A 19,887-nucleotide genomic window follows, 5' to 3' on the forward strand; every position below is an offset into this window, starting at 1 on the left:
CCCCCCGAGGGGATGGTCACGCCGCAATCCCTTCTCCTCCATTCTCCTCTCGGGATCTTGGGCACACACGCACACATGCCCGGTGTGAGTTTTAAGCCACTGGGTCCGGGAAGTGAACCGTGGTCGACTACGTGGGAGTCCAGCGACATAGCCATTACACTAACTGCTGGTTCCCCATTTATATATATTTTGTACCTTTAAAAATAGCTCACAGTTCTTGAATATTATGCTCTAAGTTTTTCATTCTTTTTTTCCTCCCCTCTTTGAATCTTCATTCAGCAAATTTCTATTGACCTGTCTTCAAATTCACTGGTTCTTTCCCTTTCCATGTTCACTCTTTTCAATAAAGTCATTCTTCCTTTCTGTTACAGTGGTTTTGGTCTCTAATATTTCCTTTGGATTCTTTCTTAGAGCTACTGTGTTTCTACATTTCTGCACTTATATGTTTACTTTTTCCATTAGAGCTTTTATCATCATCATTATAATTATTTAAAATTCCTTGTCTGAGAATTCCAACATCCCTGGCCATATATGTGTCTAGTTCTTGTGCTTCTTTGGTCTCTTTAGACTATGATTTTTCTCGTCTTTTAACATAACTTGTATTTTTTTATGAAATTTTTCTTATATTCAGTCATACTGAGCAATAGGAACTGAGGTTAGTAGACTTTTTGCATGAGGCTTTGTTTTAATCTGATGAGTAGTGGGATAGTGTTTACTGTTTACATAGAGATGTGAGGGGCTTTACTCAGCACAATTCATTTGAGATGCTTATGTGTTTTGGTGTATTCTTTTTGTTCCCTTTTCATGGCTAAGTAGTATTCTATGTCATAAATGTGCTGTCTTCTATTTATTCATTCACCAGTTGAAAGGCACTGTGTCGTTTCCAGTTTTTGGTGATTACAAAAATATTCACTGCAAATATTTATATATAGTTTCTAATGCACATAGATATTTTCATTTCCCTTGGATTACTACCTAGGATAGGATAGCTGAGTCACATGGTAATTTCATTTATCTTTATGAGATTTTCATTTGTTCACAAATTCTACATTCCCAGGGAAAACTACACTTGGTCATGGTGCATTGTTATTTTTAATTTTTTTTATATTATCATACTCAGCTTGCTTATGTTTTAGTTTTTTTCATCTGTGTTAATGAGATGGACTGGCCTGTAGTTTCTTTTCTTATAAAATCTTTGTCTAATTTTGGTATCAAAGTAATACGTGTTTCAAGATTTATTGGGAAGTGTTTCCTCCTCCCTTATTTTCTAAAAAAATTTGTGTAGAGATGATGTTATTTTTCCTTAAATGTGTAGTAAGATTCGTCCACCTGCATCTAGAGTTTCCTTTTAGTGGAAAGGATTCTAACTGTAAATTCCATTTCTTTCCCTGATATAAAGATATTTAGGTTATTTATTTCTTCTTGGATGATCTTTGGTAGTATGGATTCTGCAAGAATTTTGTCCATTTCATGTGGGTTGCTGAATATGTAGATATACAGCTATTGTAATAATTCCTTATTATCCTTTCAATGGATGTTAAGATCAAGACTGATGTTCTTTTTTAAATTTCCGTTCTCTGTTAAACAGAACATTTTCTGAGAGCAGAGACTTACTGTGTCTAGTTCATCTTTTTATCTCCTTGTGAATATCCTTCAGTCATTTTCATAAGGTAAACAGTGATTAGGAAGAGGAAGAAGAAAGGAAATAAGGGAGCAAAGGCGAGGAGGATGAAAGACAAGATGGATAGAGGGAGTATAGAAGAAGAATAACAAGCTAAAAGGTGGGGAGTTTAGCACATGCAAGGAAAAAGAAAAGTACAGTAGTATGGTCTGAGTGTCTTTTTGGGCAATTCAGTACATGAACCGATAGGCAGTTTTTCTTTTCTTCATATAGAACATTCCCTTTGCTCATTCTCCTTGGGGAGGTTGCTTTGGAACAAGATTCAAGAGTGAGTTAAAGGCCAAGCTAAGAGATGTCAACTTTGTCCTATAATTAATAGAGAATTTTAAAAAGTCTTTGAGCAAAGAGCAATGCAGGTGAAGTGGTGATTTTAAGACATGGTGGGACAATGGTGTTGAAGGCAAAATAATGGGAGCCTGGAAGCAGGAAGGCAATTTTTGGCATAGACTGGCTTCATCTTCCTCACACTTAGATGGCCCAGGTAACTGGTCTTTACCAATGGACAATGAACAGAGATGGCCATTTTTAGTCTGAAGAAATGAAGAACAGGTGTTTTCTCCACACTGTAGGTCTGAACTTCCTTCTGCCAGTTGGATGATGACAAGACAACCATGAAGCCACATATTGAAGATGAGGGTGCCACATAAGGAAGAAGCTAGAATACCTGAATCATTGCTTGGAGGAGAGCCACCCACCCTGAACACAGCCATGCTGGATTTTGTGTGAGTGAGAAACAAATGCTTATTTTGTCAAATAAAATTCATTTTACCTTGAGATTTAAGTGTTGCTCAATCCAGCCACTTGTATCACTATTTTTACTAGTAAAAGTCAGTGTAATATAGGGACAGTGTGCAGTGGTAAAGACATGAAATGGATTTTGGGTCAAAGGATTGAACAAAAGACCTAAATGGAAGAAGCATTGCAGAGGGAAGTGGCAGAAACGTCAAGATGACTTTAAGGGAGCCTGAAGACCTGAAAAATTGGACAATGAAAATAACAATGTTCAAAAAGAAAAAAGATTAGCCGATGGTGTGATGGTTACATTGCTTGACTCCCATGTAGTCGGCAGTGGTTTGAGTCTCAGACCTGACAGCTTAAAACTCATGCCAGGTGCATGTGCGTGAATGCCCAAAATCCCAAGAGGAGAAAGGAGGACAAGGGATTGTGGTGTGGCCATTCCCTCTGGGCCCCTGAAACCTCCAAAAGGGAGATGTTAAACTGATCAGGCTTATTCTTTATATGTTAGATAAAGATAGAAAACAGTGTCAAACTAAGTAATCCTAATTTTCTCAACATTGTATTTAAGTTATATGTAAAAACATGTTATATACTTGTATGTCTATGTATGTATTGTGTTCCAAAATAATTTGAGATTCCCAGGAATTTATGATGGAATATTTATCAGTCATGTGGTAAGTTATCATGTTAAACTGGTATCTAGCCAAATTTCTTTGTCAGTTATAAATTTTTGTCAGAGCATTAACTATGGTCATAATCCTTATGTCATGTCCTTAAGGAAATTCACAGAGAGAGTGGAAAGAGAATGTACTCTTACAAGTACTGGTTTCTAAAAATCTAATCATTTAACTGAGTAAATTTTTCATTTTCTATGTAAACTGATTGGTTTTTTAAACTGTTAAGTGAAAAATTAACCAAAAAAAGTAAAAAAATGTTTGACAAAATTACATGTTAAGTAACCAATGCAATACACCTGAGTTACAGAGGTATAATTGATATAAAGAAATATAAATCTAATGTTAAACATAGACTCATGGCCACCTGGTTCTGAGTCTTCCTTACAATTCTTGTTATTAACATGCTTTAGTTATTCCTATTGTTAGTCTTTAAATTTTATAAGATTAGAAGGGTCTGTTAGTAAGGTTGTTCAGTTTTGCACTGAAAAAGTCATTAAAACAAGTTTTGTTGTTATTGTTGTTCGTTTGTACATGTTCATAAGCTACCAGTCAATATATGTGGATATACGTAATTCTATTTTTACAAACTTAATGACTCCTCCAGAAAATATCAATCTTCCCAAGGTGGGATAGAACAGATAAACATGGACAATTAATAAAAATTGGGTCTAAGTATGAGAGACAAAAGCTAAAACTTCCTGTCTGAGAACTTAGGGTAGAAGTCTCAGGGAATGGGGTGAGACAAGTTAAGGCTAGAGCTCCTGGCTGCCTCCTCCCGCCCTGCCTGCTTGTACTTCTGTTTCTCTTTAGTTAGGCCTTTTCCCCACTGGACTCTCTCCTTAATTAAATGATCAAGAGGTGTAGCTAAAAAAAATAAAAATTTAGATTAAGACTATATTCTCCAGCTAGGGTTTTTATATAGTCAATAAGACAGATGCCATGTAAAACCTGTAAACTGGGCCCCGCCCTCTTGACAGTACTCAGCTGCTCCTTGTAGGATCTATTGGAATTTTGTTTCACTTCTCAGTATAAATGCTCTTACAATTCAGAATAGATTTTTTTTTTTTTGAAAAAAGTTCTCAGATAACTCAAAAAAAATGTTTTAACAAATTGGCAAGGTGCCTTGGCCTTTGATTTAACTTTCACTTAAATGACACCCAGCAGTCACTTGTGGTAATCCTGAAGGCTGGGAACTTCTTTGAGGGCAGGATCTGGACACAGCCCAGATCAGAGCCTCTGCCTCAAAAGAAACTCTGTTTCCAAAGTGGGAAGCCCAGGCATTAAATAATGGCCATGACTGGGATCCTCATGTTCCCCATTGGGACCTTGTCCCCAACTGTAGGGCTTGTCACTAGAGACAGAATGCTCCTCTGAAAGGAGCTCAGGACTTCTAAAGTCTGAGGATTGATAGGGCCCAAGACCCCTACGGCTCCCCATGGACAACTGACAATCTCTCTGCACAAGCCTCAGGTAACCCTTAAAATGACTAAGATTAATTTCTGTCTAAATCAGAAGTTAAGGATATTTATTTATTTATTTATTTATTTATTTATTTATTTTTGAGAGTTTTTTTCTATAGGGTGTGTGTGCTCACCAGAAAGACAGAGACAGAGAAACAGAAAGCAAGAAATCACACCCCCAGGGGGGATGGCCACGCTGCAATCCCTTCTCCTCTATTCTCCTCTCAGGATCTTGAGCACACATGCACACATGCCCTGTGTGAGTTTAAGCTACCGGGTCTGAGACTTGAACCATGGTTGACTACATGGGAGTCCAGCGAAATAGCCATTATGCCAACCGCTGGTCCTAGGTTAAGGTTATTTTTAAAAGTACAGTCACAGCGACAACTAAAAGTTCTTATAGCTGTCCCAGACTCTGTCCTCCCATCCTTGCCCTTCTACACTCAGGAGGAAAAAAAACTGGCCAAAAATAGTTGTCATTACCAAATGACAGGCCAATAGTCCCCGAGGCCCTTGAGCGGGTCATCATAGAACAAGTATTCAGGCTGCCTCTCTACAACTAAAGGAGGAGTCCCGAAGTGAACCAGAAACTGTACCTCTTGCCCACAGAGATGACCCTTTCAGTCCTCCCCATACTTGATCTGGATCTACTTATGGGCCAGAACCTAAGGACTCCTCCATGGGCAAGAAACCAGCTGAGGGGGACAGCAAGTCCCAAGGGGCCTCAGCCCCCTTGCCAGTTTTTCCCCTCAAGCAATGGGACCCTCTGAACTAGGTCCAGGTGGTCAGCCCCTTATGGTTTATTCCCCTTTCTCTACGAGTGACCCTTAAACTGGAAAAACCAGAATCCCTTCTTTTCTCAAAACCCTCAAGGTTTAATTAATCTCTCTCCTCTAGACTATTTTCTTCACCTATCTGCCTACCTGGGACGACTGCCAGCAGCTCCTCCGGACTCTCTTTACCACTAAGAATCTGTGGGAAAGGCCATAAACTTGTCCTGGATGCCAACGGCCAGCTCGCTGCTGACCCTGTCGCCATCAAGTGGACTTTTCCAACTGGTCGATCTACTTGGGCTCCAAATCTGGACAGATTCTCTGCAGGCCTTCCAGGCGACTCTCGCTGAGACCTACTGCCTCGTCTGCAGCCACCGCTCAGCTCCTGCCGAGTCTGCATTGTCCTCATAGCCAGCCCTGGACCCTGGGGCCCCACTTTTGGTCAGACACCACACTCCTGGGGCCCTAGACCCCTGCTGGGACAGACCTTTCACTGCTATCCTGAGCACCCCTTCTGCTGTCAAGGTTATGGAGAAGTGTCATTCGATTCATCACTCCCACTTGAAGCCCACTGCCCGGCTGCCTGATGTGGCCTCGGGGACCCAGAGATGGGGACTTCAGCCTTCCTCAGATCCCCTCAAGGTCAAATCGTGCAGGCTTTCCTGATACTTCTCCTCCTTCCCCCTGCCCTCTTCTCGCCATATAACCTTCCCTTTTATACCTGGACCCTCTCTCTCGACTGTGTCTCGACCACTGGTGCCTGCTCCTCTGCTGGTACTTGAAAGCCCCTTGAGGTTCAACATCACTGGGCTGGCACCTGGGAGGGTAGCCATTCTTAAGGCCTTTGCCTTTATATCTGGGGCAAGGACCCGGCATTCTTTTCACCATTCAGAAGCACCTTGTCTCTTGTACCCTTCTCCGCTCCCCCGCCCCCCAGCACCTCCGCCCCGCCAGCTAATCCTGTCGGGCCTCTACAGCCTGTTCTTGTGGGCCTGGGCCTCAATTCTATACCAACCACTCTGGGGTCGTTAGGGACAGCCTGGGCCAGCTTCGCAAACGTCTCCTAGAGTGTGAGGAGCACCGCTCCTCTGAGGGTAACTGGTATCAGTCTCTCTTCTCTTGGTCTCCCTGGCTCACCACCCTCATCTCTGCCGTTGTGGGTTCTGCCCTGCTTCTTCTCCTTGCCCTTCTCTTTGGCCCTTGCCTCCTCCATCTTCTCAATAATTTTGTTCAGGACCAGATCCAATCTGTCAAGCTCATGGTTCTCCACTCCTGCTATGAGCCGCTTCCCTTCTCCGAATCAATGATTTGATTCTTCAAATCAGAAGGGGGGAATGTAGAAGGTTGCAATATTAGATCTTGCACATGAACAACTGTTTGTCCATTTTGTTCCCTTACCCTAACATGGCTGTCTGCTTCCGTAAACCTGCTTTCTCTTCCCATGAGAAAATAGCTTGTGCTAGCCATACAGAAAACCGCATCCGGTACAATATCCTGTACCTGCTACTGTCTTTGCTAACTAGCCAGTAACCCTTTTGTTTAGCAGTGTAACTGCTTACATGGAAACCCCACTCCCCTCAGAAATAATTAACCTGCTTGATTCAGCTTCTGTAACTGCTTGCATAGAAACCCCTGCTAACTGACCGCCTTTAAAAAGACTACTCAAACTTCAGTTGGGGCTACAGTTCTGACTCTTGGCCCCCCAGCCTCAGGCTGTAGTCACTGGCCAGCTAATAAAGACTCCCTTTAAACTTAATCTGGCTTTGGTGGTTGTTCATTCAGTGGTACTCTACAACAGTACTACAAAACCATAATCCTTTCTCCTGTAATCTCAGAAATATTTAATAGATCTGCACATTTTAAATCCACCCCAGCTCAACACCTGGGTAGGGAAATTTCAGTGAATGAGGTAACCCCAAATTGCCCAAAGTATCTGCTTGCTTAAGCCTCCCCCCTTTTAAACTTAGGAAATAATTTCAGCTGCAGATGAAGAACAATATCCATGTTAAGTTCTTTGCTTACTGTGATAATTCTCAATATTTCACAATTTTGCAATTAACAGATGTTGGTTTTATTTCCCTACCTTCTGAGTTCATGATCCCATCCTACCAGTGTAACCATTTAGAATTGTGACATTATAAAATTACACAAATTAAACTTTATTCTGCTTCTTTTTCAAAATCTGAGGATTTGTCAACACCTCACAAAATAACTAGAGATACATAACTCTTGGTTTCAAAGGAATCTGGGGCTAGCTTTAATGCAAAATTTGTTTAACCCTGATAATTGGGCAGAGTGCTTTCTCAGCCTTCTTCCTCATGAATCTATGGATATCAGCAACAATTCTGAAGGGAAGGAAAAATAAAGGTATAAGCCTATTCACTTTCAAAGTCTATTCACTTCCCAACCCTGCCCTTGCCTCCATTCCTTAAATGAAGGAATTTAAGTGACCAGCAGATGGCGTAATGGTTGGTTATTGTACTCCCACGTAGTCAACCGTGGTTAGAGTTCTGGACCTGGTGACTTAAAACTCGTGCTGGGTGCTTGTGCATGTGTGTCCATAATCCAGAGAGGAGAATGGAGGAAAAGGGATTGCAGTGTGGTCATCCTCCCTGGGGTGAGATTTCTCTCCAGCAAGCGCACAAATAACAAAAATCTCTCTTAAAAAAAAAATTCAATAAGCAGAACAGCGATACAAAACTATTGAGAGTGGGCCAAACTTGGGTCTTGAGGAAGGACTTTACCTTCCTAAATCTCACATGTATGGGCTTGGAGAAATTATTTTTTCTTCCCTTTAGAGTTGGTGCCAATTTCCATAGATATACAGGGAGTAGGGCTGAGAAAGGACTTTGCCTCCATTATTAACCAAAATTGTAGGAGAAAAAATTTTCTTTACCAAAAAAAATTAACCAAAATTTTTATAAGAAAAGAGTGGGGGGCCCAACTCAGGTTTTAAGAAAGGACTTTACCTTTAGGAGGAGATATTTTATATGCACATAAAATATATATGAATATATTTTATATATAAAAATATATGAATATATTATATATATTTTATGTGCATATAAAATATATGTGTACATTAAGGATCCTAAAATATTTTTAAAGGGTGGAAATTGAAATCTTAAGTAGAGTACAGAAAAGATAAGCAGGGAATATTTACAGAGTGACTAAGTGGTGAACTTTCATTACTGACTAATGAACCTTATTGATATTAGATTTCTGGTTGGGTCTCAATCCTGATAAAAGAGTTTGCTGGGGTGTGTCAGAGATAAGGACACAGTCTTTTCTGAAGTGATCATTTGGAAAAGAGATTTCCACACCTTAAAGCCAATATAAAGCATAGAAACTTCACTGGGCATCGTCACTTGCTCCAACATCTCTGAAGGCAAAATGAAAATCCTTGTGAGTATTTGTTTATCCTTTTTGATACTCGTGTGGGGCATCTGGTGATGCAGAGAATATTCATGTCTAATATACCATGGATTTCGGGGGTTTAGACAAGCACTGTGCATGTGTCTAAGCTTCTGTGATTGAAGTAGTGATGTCTTTGGCAGGAACAGTGTTGAATAGTAAGTCGAATATTTATTTTTCTTTTGCCTATTTTTTGAGATGTCTAATAAAAAGTACAAAGAAAAAAGTCTGGGGAATATCTAGAGAATTTTCATCTGGAGGATGTTTAATAATTTCTTATTACCAATTTTGTAGGGAATGTAGACATTATAGAGTAATTGCATTTACTATCTGAAAGAGAAGTGGTAATTTAAAAAGTAATATAGTAATACCATATCATTTTCCAAATGCAAACTGACCCTTAGGATAAGCATTTCACAGGAATAATTTCATCTATTGGTAGCCACAATCCAATTGCTGAGTAATATTATCCTCATTTTACAGATGTGGAGAACAGTACAGAGAAATGTCATTTTCCCTAATCCACACCTGTGGGATTTGGGATGCAATTTATTCATCATATAGGAACAGTTGTGGCAAAATTTTAGCAGCTACATGTCTTCAGCAGTGACTCATCATATTTAAATTCTCCCTTAAGGCAAAGTGTCCTTACTGTGACTACTTCCACTCTTCCATCTGATTCCAACCTCCGCAGTTCACATTGCAAGACTCTGCGAGCAGTGGACTGTTTTGATCTGGATGGGCCTCTTTTCCTGATCTCTGTTCCTTAATCTCGCACAGCTGTTGAGAGAGAAAGCAAAATGCCAAGGACTTCCCTATAAGGTGTAAAAAGCTGTCAATTGAAATTACTCCCTTTCTCAGAGATCTCCTGATTTTCCAAGAGAAGACTTCGCCCTGAATCACAAACTTTTAACTGTAGTGTATGGATCACAGTGTTGAACGGGAGGTTATAGGAGTTGGTTATATTCCTTGAGTTCTTCTAATCATACCACAGGATATTTAGTCCTGGAACCAGTCAGTGGCATGTTGGTTAAGGTGACCAGATCCCACATGGCCTACTGTACAGTTGGAGTGTGGACCTAGAGGCTTAAAAAACATTCCAGGAGTGTGGGTGTGCATGTCCAAAATCTTGAGAGGAAATGAAAAAGAAGGGATGTAGTGTGGCTGTCACCCTCTGGAAAGGTGCTTTCTCACTTTCTTTATCTCTCCTCTCTCTCTCTCTCACACATACACACACACACACACACACACTCACACACTCACACACTCACACACACACATGCCTTATAGCAAAGAAAAAAAAAAAAGATGATTATTTGGGACCAGTAGATAGTGTAATGGTTATGTTGCTGGACTCTCATATAATCAACTGTGGTTTGAGTCCCAGACCCGGTGGCGTAAAACTCAGGCTGGGCATGTGTGCATGCGTGCATGCGTGTCCAAGATCCAGAGTGGAGAATGGAGGAGAAGGGATTGTGATGTGGCCATCCTCTGTGGGGAGTGATTTCTCGCTTTCTATCTTTAACAAGCACATGTACCCTATAGAAAAAATGTCTTTAAAAAAAAAAAAAAGATAGCCATTCATCTAGTGACTAAGTGGTGAACTTTCATTACTGACTAATGAACCTTATTGATATTAGATTTCTGGTTGGGTCTCAATCCTGATAAAAGAGTTTGCTGGGGTGTGTCAGAGATAAGGACACAGTCTTTTCTGAAGTGATCATTTGGAAAAGAGATTTCCACACCTTAAAGCCAATATAAAGCATAGAAACTTCACTGGGCATCGTCACTTGCTCCAACATCTCTGAAGGCAAAATGAAAATCCTTGTGAGTATTTGTTTATCCTTTTTGATACTCGTGTGGGGCATCTGGTGATGCAGAGAATATTCATGTCTAATATACCATGGATTTCGGGGGTTTAGACAAGCACTGTGCATGTGTCTAAGCTTCTGTGATTGAAGTAGTGATGTCTTTGGCAGGAACAGTGTTGAATAGTAAGTCGAATATTTATTTTTCTTTTGCCTATTTTTTGAGATGTCTAATAAAAAGTACAAAGAAAAAAGTCTGGGGAATATCTAGAGAATTTTCATCTGGAGGATGTTTAATAATTTCTTATTACCAATTTTGTAGGGAATGTAGACATTATAGAGTAATTGCATTTACTATCTGAAAGAGAAGTGGTAATTTAAAAAGTAATATAGTAATACCATATCATTTTCCAAATGCAAACTGACCCTTAGGATAAGCATTTCACAGGAATAATTTCATCTATTGGTAGCCACAATCCAATTGCTGAGTAATATTATCCTCATTTTACAGATGTGGAGAACAGTACAGAGAAATGTCATTTTCCCTAATCCACACCTGTGGGATTTGGGATGCAATTTATTCATCATATAGGAACAGTTGTGGCAAAATTTTAGCAGCTACATGTCTTCAGCAGTGACTCATCATATTTAAATTCTCCCTTAAGGCAAAGTGTCCTTACTGTGACTACTTCCACTCTTCCATCTGATTCCAACCTCCGCAGTTCACATTGCAAGACTCTGCGAGCAGTGGACTGTTTTGATCTGGATGGGCCTCTTTTCCTGATCTCTGTTCCTTAATCTCGCACAGCTGTTGAGAGAGAAAGCAAAATGCCAAGGACTTCCCTATAAGGTGTAAAAAGCTGTCAATTGAAATTACTCCCTTTCTCAGAGATCTCCTGATTTTCCAAGAGAAGACTTCGCCCTGAATCACAAACTTTTAACTGTAGTGTATGGATCACAGTGTTGAACGGGAGGTTATAGGAGTTGGTTATATTCCTTGAGTTCTTCTAATCATACCACAGGATATTTAGTCCTGGAACCAGTCAGTGGCATGTTGGTTAAGGTGACCAGATCCCACATGGCCTACTGTACAGTTGGAGTGTGGACCTAGAGGCTTAAAAAACATTCCAGGAGTGTGGGTGTGCATGTCCAAAATCTTGAGAGGAAATGAAAAAGAAGGGATGTAGTGTGGCTGTCACCCTCTGGAAAGGTGCTTTCTCACTTTCTTTATCTCTCCTCTCTCTCTCTCTCTCACACATACACACACACACACACACACTCACACACTCACACACTCACACACACACATGCCTTATAGCAAAGAAAAAAAAAAAAGATGATTATTTGGGACCAGTAGATAGTGTAATGGTTATGTTGCTGGACTCTCATATAATCAACTGTGGTTTGAGTCCCAGACCCGGTGGCGTAAAACTCAGGCTGGGCATGTGTGCATGCGTGCATGCGTGTCCAAGATCCAGAGTGGAGAATGGAGGAGAAGGGATTGTGATGTGGCCATCCTCTGTGGGGAGTGATTTCTCGCTTTCTATCTTTAACAAGCACATGTACCCTATAGAAAAAATGTCTTTAAAAAAAAAAAAAAGATAGCCATTCATCTATTTGCTTGTTCAAGCCTCCATTCTAGCCCCGTTAAATAGAATGTATGGGGCCACCAGAAGTGATTAGAGCCAGCCTGGGTAAGAGAAGATGTGTCCCAGCTCAGCCATAGTAGCAGGCTGATCAACGCCATAGTAACATGCTCATCAACGCTGCTGCTCAATAGGCTTGACTATGTGGGAAGCCGGGGTTCAATCCCTGTTTCAGTCTGAAAGCCAGGCTATAAATAGTAGCACACAGCTACACATATTCCCAGCTACTTGGGAAGCTGAGGCAGGAGGATTGTGAGTTGTGACAAAGCAACACCCTATCTAACACACACACACACACACACACACACACACACACAGAAGTTGTGTCCTTATGCAAGTAGGCAGGATGAATATCTATATCCAGGTCTTTGTCTGTTGCCCCACCCTCCAGTCAACAGAAGAGAAATGTTAGGGGGAGGGATGGAAAGGGAATTAGAAAAGTCCCACTGGAAGAAAAAAAAAATATATATATACATATATATGTGTATATATATACACACACATATATATACATACACACACATTCACACACACTTACACACATATGCATATATGGAGAAAGAGAGAGAGTTTTTTTTTTTTTTTGAATCTGCTTCCTGCTCTCCCCTCATCCACAGTTCTCAGTGAGAGTGGAAATCATGCCCAGAAGAAAGGGAACAGAGTTGGTATCAGCAAGTTGAATAGATTCACAACTAGAGCAGAATATCAGAACTCCCTCAGTGCCAGTCCCCCAACCTGCTGGCCCTGCGCCTGCCTGATAGTGTCACTAGGACATGGGTTGTAGGACAAGAGCAGAATATCAGAACTCCCTCAGTGCCAGTCCCCCAGCCTGCTGGCCCTGCACTCACCTGATAGTGTCACTAGGACATGGGTCATAGGAGAACGTGGAGATTTTCCATTATGTCGGACTCAAAAGTTAATCAAGCTCCTAAGCATCCTACTTTCATGGTTTCCCTTAGAAGCTCATTGTGTCTTTACCACCCAGGAACCCACTTTAAATCTCTTTCATTCTCTCAGTCACAGTATTGAAGTTTTTTCTTTTTTCTTGTTTTTGAGACAGGAAACACAACTTGAACACCATAGTCCAAAGTCAGTGTGATCATAGCAAGGGATTCCCCCGGTAAAACACATTGTTATCCTCACTGTTCGCCTACCTCATTTCTTCTATAAACTGAATGGATATAATATTGAAAAGAGCTGAGAACTGGGTGGCAAAGGTAAAACCCTGTACCTGACAAGTAGCAGGAATTCAACAAATTCCCATCAAATGAGTGAGCGAATGTGTGTTTCACAGATTGGAAATGGACTGGTGACCGTCCATGAGCACTCACTGGTGTTTATAGGTATACATTTTCCGAGATATTTGTGCTTTTCCTGTCCTGCCCCTATTCTCAGTGACTACCCCACAGGGAATGGATGTGACCGGTCTGTTTTTCAGGTGGCATTTCTGGTGGTGCTGGCACTCTTTGGGATACAATCTCATGGATATGAGGTGAGTCTACTTTTATGACATTTAATTCTTAACTATTGGGAGAGGAGAGGGAAGATACTAGATAATTTCAAGTACAGATGAGAATCCATATGCCTTATTTGGGATGGAATTCCAGAAGTAAACAATAATGAAATAAAAGAGGCTAGTGATTTCTCTCTAGCCCCAATGCCTTTATAAATATAGTCCATTGCTTTAAAATGCAGTCAGTCTCAGCTTTCCTGTGAAGTCACTGCTTCTCTCATACATAATAGTGTAAACTATGAGGAAAACATGGGCTTTGGGACTAAAGTCTCAGTGGAGAGGTTTTAGCCCTAAATTCCTTGTTTATAGCAGGCAGAAGGCTTTATTTTGCAGGAAGAGTTGCCTTTAAAAAGAATATGCTTTATTGAAAAGTCATTATATCTTTGTTGTCAATCTAGGTTTACAACACCATCAGTCCAAGTAAAAATGGCGGCAATGTTCAGGAGACAATAACAATTGACAATGAAAAAAACATCGCCATCGTTAACATCCACGCGGGATCATGCTCTTCTACCACAATTTTTGATTATAAACATGTAAGCAACAAAGGAACTTTTATGCTCTTCAAGACTTGATTGTCTTAAGGGTAAAGGGACAGCCTTTGATTATATATTCAAATTCTGAAATCTATCTTTGCTATTCTTTAAGAATTTCCTCACTTTGGTTTTTCCCTTTATATCATCCAAAAAAATTTTTTTTAAATAGAAAAAGAAAACAAATGACACAATTAATAAGAAAAATATGTCAGGAAACACGTATTTCCTAGACCTTTCAGGTGGAAATTGAATGAATGATGATACTGTCCCCTTGAAGGCACAGAAAGTGATTAGAAGAGTGACAAAAGCCCAAAGCAGTGTAACGTATTCAGATTCTCGAAAGTATTTGCTCAATGAATAAATGAACGAATTCATACTTCCAATGGAAAACATCATGCAGAAAAAGAATCCTAAAACAATCATAATAGCAGGTATCTAGAACAGCTACACATTTAATTGTATACATAGCATAGGTAATAAACCATACATCTGTAAGAAGGAAAATATGTTAACTAAAAACTACACTATTACCAAGTTTTAGATGTTGGTATTAATGATAGTCTCAGAAACCTATTCAAAAAAGCTTATTCTGTCCTTCCTCCACTCACTCGTTTTCCATTTGTTCCATAAACAATTGCAAATTTGCTTTCACCATGATTCAGAGCCACAAGCTGTCCTTATCTCACTGCATCTTGAACTGTGTAGTTTTCCTTTCCCTTTTCTTTCAGAAACCTCTTGGAATGCCTCTCCCCACCCCTTGGTGGTGGGAGTTCTGAAACACATTTGGAAGTATAGAGTCTTTGAAACACAGGAGTTGAAAAAGAAGTGATATTGAAATTGTTTTTAAGCAGACATCATGAAAATCCTAAAAGTGTCTTTATACAAAGTAGAGTGGTGAGGATTTCTTTTAAGCCTCCTCCACTGCTGTCGAGTTCAGCCTCGGTCTATTTTTGAATTACAGGAACTATCAATTTGTGAAAAATTGAAAAATAGGAACTAGTTGGGTTTCTATTAGCTATGACCTTATAGGGTGTGTAGTTATTTGAAACTCTCTAGAAAGAATTTCCACTCTGTATGTCCATTGCTCTTCCAAACACAGCATCCTCCAACTTATCCTTATTCAGGCAGCTTCGATTTGAGTTAGAGAAAGATGGAGAAAACTAGAGAAAGAGAGAAGGTGGAAAGGAGGGAAGACTAGATGAAAAGTACGTGTGTAGGATGAGGATGAGTATGGGTGTGCTTGGGAGAGTTTCTACAGCAGCTACGTCAGGCTATTCTGCAATGTTTTGTGCCTTGTCTAATTAGGAAGCTCCTAATCACTTGTGGCTATTGAGTACTTGAAGGATGTAATGGAGGAAGGACATTTAAGAGTTTAGGTTATTTGGACTGGCCCCGTAGTGCAGTGGTTAAGTATTGTGCATTGGAAGCCGGATCCACATGGTAAACTGTAGTTGGAACTTTGGACCTCGCAGCTAAAAAAACACACTGAATGTCTGTGTGTGTGTGTGTGTGTGTGTGTGTGTGTGCATGCACGCACGTGCGTGTGTGTAACCCAAATTCTGATGAGATGGAGGAATGGAGGAGAAAAGATTGCAGAGTGACCATGCCCCATTAGGGTTGGAGGACGGGGAGTGCTTTCTCTTTTTCTTTCTCTCTCCCACTCAAACATGAGTGTGCCCTCGAGTGATTTTTTTTTCTTTTTACCTAATTTGAACTTAAATTTAAATAGCTACATGTGGCTAGTAACTATCATATTGGGCATCAAAATTCTAAAGAATATTGTATTTACTCCAAACCAGGGAAGAGGCAAAATAAAATCAATGGAAAGAGACTGAAAATTGCTTCTTCTCAATCTTTTAAACACCAGAGTATAAACCCTGGTTCCATAAAATGAAAAGAGAATTACATGTCACCAGTTTGCATGATTTCAAATGTGGAGTAATGACAAATGAAAAATTAAAGATTCTACGTAAAAAATTTGAGTAGATATGGCTGATTGAAAAACAATGTCATGCATTCACCATGCCTGCTTGAGTCTCTCCTCCAAGGTCAGTTATCAGCTTCACCAATTCAGTATTCAGGGAACTGGGGATGGGCAGTAACTGTACTCTTGATGTCTCAGAGTTACATCGCCTCCAGAGTGTTCTCCCGAAGGGCCTGCTACATCCTGAAGATGGACCATCGAGCCATCCCTGCTCTGGACCAACTCCAACGTTACATCTACGAGCGCAAGGTAATTCCAGGAGCCTTTGAATATTCTCTGTTCTTAAGCCAGGAGATGCTGGTGCATATGTAAAAATAGGAGAATGACAAAGCGGATCATAATATTACACCTTACCATGGATTTGGTACTTAACTTATGAAAATGTTTCCTTCCTTATTTATTTAGAGCAGTAGTATATCCCAGCTTGATTTCCACCACATGGCTTTAAATACAAGGACTTACTGTCTAGTGTCTTCATAGAAAGGACTGAACAGCCCTTTCTCTTAGATCAAGACTCTAGGAAATAGTGATTGACAGAAAAATGAGGGAAGCTGTAATAGTCAATGATACAAAGATGAAAAGAAACAATACAATGCAGTGAGAATATGCAAACACTGCACTGAAGTTGGAGACCTAGGATTTAAGACTCTTTTCATGGTTTTCCATCTGTACCATCGTAGGCTAAAATGTACCTTTTCTGACTTTCATTGCTACTGGCAGTAAAACAACACTGGTAGTGCTGAAATGTCTCTACTTTCCATCTCTACAGATGGAAAGTCAGAAAGAGATGATGTGTTGAGGTCCCTGACCACCTTCTGTCAATCATCTGAAAAAGAAAAACAGTTAGTTTAGAATAAGGTACATTGGATATGTCCACTTATTTTGTCTGTCCCCTGCTCTCCAGGCTCTGAATAGCATGTTTTCCCCAAAATACACCTGGGTCAAGTACAACCCCCTGGAGTCTCTGATCAAACACATGGACTGGTTCCTGTTTGGTTCACCCATTAAACAACTCTGTGAACATGTCCCCTTGTATAAGGGAGAAGTGGTTGAAAAAGAATGTGAGTACCGATCAATCATCCATCTATTCATGAAATATTTTCTGAAAGCTACTCTGTGCCAGACACTCTACTAGGTGCTGTGTGAAATATAAATGAATGGAAACACGACTCAAATAAATACCTACCTAGTGGGTACATTATGTTAGAGGTTAGGGATACAGAAATGGGCAGAATTCTGCCTCTGAAATACCCAAAGTCAAGTGGAGTGGTTGACAAATAAACACAGAGTCTAGAGTGAATAAAGGACTCCTGGGTGCCAGGAAAAAAAATATTGGATTCTTTTATTTCATCACATGTAACAATTTCAAGCAGGGAAAGTCTTCTGGGCTCATAGAACAGTGTCTTTTGGAGATGGTGAGAAGGACGGCACTAAGGAATGTTCTCAGAGGTTAGAAAGGATTGGTCTAGGAAAGAGCAGGCATAGCATAGTGACAGGAAATAGAAGCCCCTCTTCATTGCGATAGCAGAGAGAGGGACAGAGAGACCCAGCATGAGGGAGAAAGCACTCCCCACCCGGCATGTCACAGAGCAATCCCTTCTCCATCTCCTTCCTTCTGGGATTTTGGGCATGTATGCACATACATCCAGAGTGTTTCTCAAGCTACCTGGTTTGGGACTCAGATAGTAAACTCAGCCATGTGGGATCCTGCGTTCTAATCACCAAGTTACAGGCTGGCACCATTTCTGGCATTTTTACACAAAGTTTCTAACTGTTATAGAGTAGCTAGAAGAAAAGAGGAAAGGGCCAAGAGATAATAAATAAAAACAAACTCTCCAGAGTAGTATAAGGTAGAAGAAAAACAATTGGAATTCACTACATCCTAATGCCCAGAAAGTAAAAGAAATACTTATTAGTACTTGTAAGCAAAGGTACAGCACTATGCCCTAAATGCAGAATGTCATAGTTTTAGCTGGAATTGAACCAAACAGCACTTTCAGGAATTGTCACTCTTATTTAAGCTAATATTTTATTATCCATTGCCGTGCAAGCTCAATCAGATCCTGTGGTGAAGACATTTATAAAAGGCATTGATTTATTGTATTCTAATAATATATTGTTAATACTCTGTCTTTTAAACGATTTTCTCTTTCCAGATACTGGTGCTGGAGGCTGTGCAAAGGTTGGGCTCCTCGGCATCCTGGGAATTTCCATCTGTGGAGACATTCACGTTTAGGATGATCAACCCACTGGTTACATTTTTCAAAGAAATACACTCCTGGATTCCATTTATAAGCCACATTAAATTCTTTCCCAATGCCCCAATTAATTTTGCAATTCAGTAGTAAAATATAAATGCTTTATTTACAAATATCTTGGTTTTTGCTTTTTTTGTAAGTAGTAAAAGGAAGCCAAGCAATGTTAATATCCATATAAAAGAAAATAAAAGACAGGATTTCAACTAAAGTACATCATGTGTGAAAATTCCTAGATATTATAGCTGAGCCACTTACAGATCAATAAATTGGATGTGAATCTCCATTTCTGCATCTGCTCACTAGACCAGCTGCCTGTATGACTTTCCCAGTGCACTGGCTCAGTCTGAGGGGAGTAGGGGCTCAGATAGTGGTGGTCTCAATATGATGAGGAGAAAAAACTTGGTATACTCTTATTAATAACTCACCTGCTCAGGGTGAAGGCAACTATCCCTTCTAACAAGTGTTGAAGCTTTGAAGACCATTCATATACATTTTAGGAAACGTTTTTTTACCTCACTGAAGCAGTAGTCTCAGCCTTAGTAAACATTATATGCTATGTCTTGTCCTAGGGTGAGGAGGGAGGAAGGAAAAACAATGTCCATATCTCAGCAAAAGATATACCCTACTGAGAACAAAAAAGGAGGGGGGGAGAACCTAACTAGAAATTCCAAGTCACTATTAAGAGGGAAAGCAATTTCCAAGATTTCAAGTAAATGAGCGTGAGTAACTTCCAGGTCATATAGCTGACTCTCAAGCGGACTAGAACTGGGTGCTTGAAGGTGGCAGACTTTTTCCACATCTTAACTATCCTTCTCTCTACACATTTGCTTTGGTAGCTTACGTGTTTTTTCTTTTTCTTTGAGAACTGAACCAACACTACTGCCAACTTGAGGAGTCTCATCTTCTTGACTTCATCACCAGAGAGGAAGAAACTCTCTCGGTTCTAACGTCAAATTAGATTTATTTTTAAAAACTCTGGAAATTATTCTTAGTGGCCTACATGAGGCACATTCTTATTCCTGTGGTCAGCATTGGCAGAAGTCGGAGGGTGGCAGCAATAAGAAATCTTATGAATTGTCAACCTCTTTCAGAGTCTATGCTTAGAGATGCATGTACTTTAATTTTTATATTATCATTCCCCACTTCTAAAACAAAATTTTGAGTTCTGCTTTTTCTTGTTTTTCTTATAATTAAAAATTTTTATATTATATTTAATCACATATATCTTTATGGAGTATAACATTTCTTTTAGTATTCTTATTTTTTTTCAACATTCGATCACTATACATCACTTGGCTTGTAAAGAGAATTTATCCAACATGAAGTACTTCTCAGACCAGTCCAGTTGAGAATACTACACATGTTATCATTAACAGGTAGTAAACCATTTCTGTGTCCC

The 19,887-nt window shown here is 39.9% G+C and overlaps 2 protein-coding genes across 3 annotated transcripts in view; one reads left to right on the top strand and one right to left on the bottom strand.

Annotated features, from left to right (window-relative positions):
- The window catches only part of GKN1 (gastrokine 1), a 22,100-nt gene extending 16,371 nt beyond the window's left edge, over positions 1–5,729 (bottom strand). Inside the window, exons 1-2 of the mRNA XM_006151289.2 lie at positions 5,480–5,729; positions 2,451–2,584 (exon numbers count right to left, since the gene is read on the bottom strand). Coding sequence (XP_006151351.2) covers positions 2,451–2,584; positions 5,480–5,729 — 384 coding nt within the window. The remainder of the gene's footprint in view (positions 1–2,450; positions 2,585–5,479) is intronic.
- A 2,957-nt stretch (positions 5,730–8,686) lies between these two features.
- Positions 8,687–18,992, top strand: GKN2 (gastrokine 2). 2 transcript variants are annotated; one of them, XM_006151290.2, is made up of 6 exons: positions 8,687–8,734; positions 13,636–13,689; positions 14,109–14,246; positions 16,369–16,479; positions 17,135–17,291; positions 18,387–18,992. In XM_006151290.2, exons 1-6 carry the CDS (start codon positions 8,723–8,725, stop codon positions 18,464–18,466), a joined length of 552 nt encoding a protein of 183 aa, XP_006151352.1. In that variant the 5' UTR covers positions 8,687–8,722; the 3' UTR covers positions 18,467–18,992. The 2 variants fall into 2 exon arrangements, with proteins under 2 accessions (XP_006151352.1, XP_006151353.1); XM_006151291.2 differs by lacking the exon at positions 8,687–8,734 and adding an exon at positions 10,480–10,570.
- The last annotated feature ends 895 nt before the right edge of the window (positions 18,993–19,887 follow it).

The sequence above is a fragment of the Tupaia chinensis genome, unplaced genomic scaffold (assembly GCF_000334495.1).
Source record: "Tupaia chinensis unplaced genomic scaffold, TupChi_1.0 Scaffold000316_1, whole genome shotgun sequence".
NCBI classification, from domain to species: domain Eukaryota; kingdom Metazoa; phylum Chordata; class Mammalia; order Scandentia; family Tupaiidae; genus Tupaia; species Tupaia belangeri.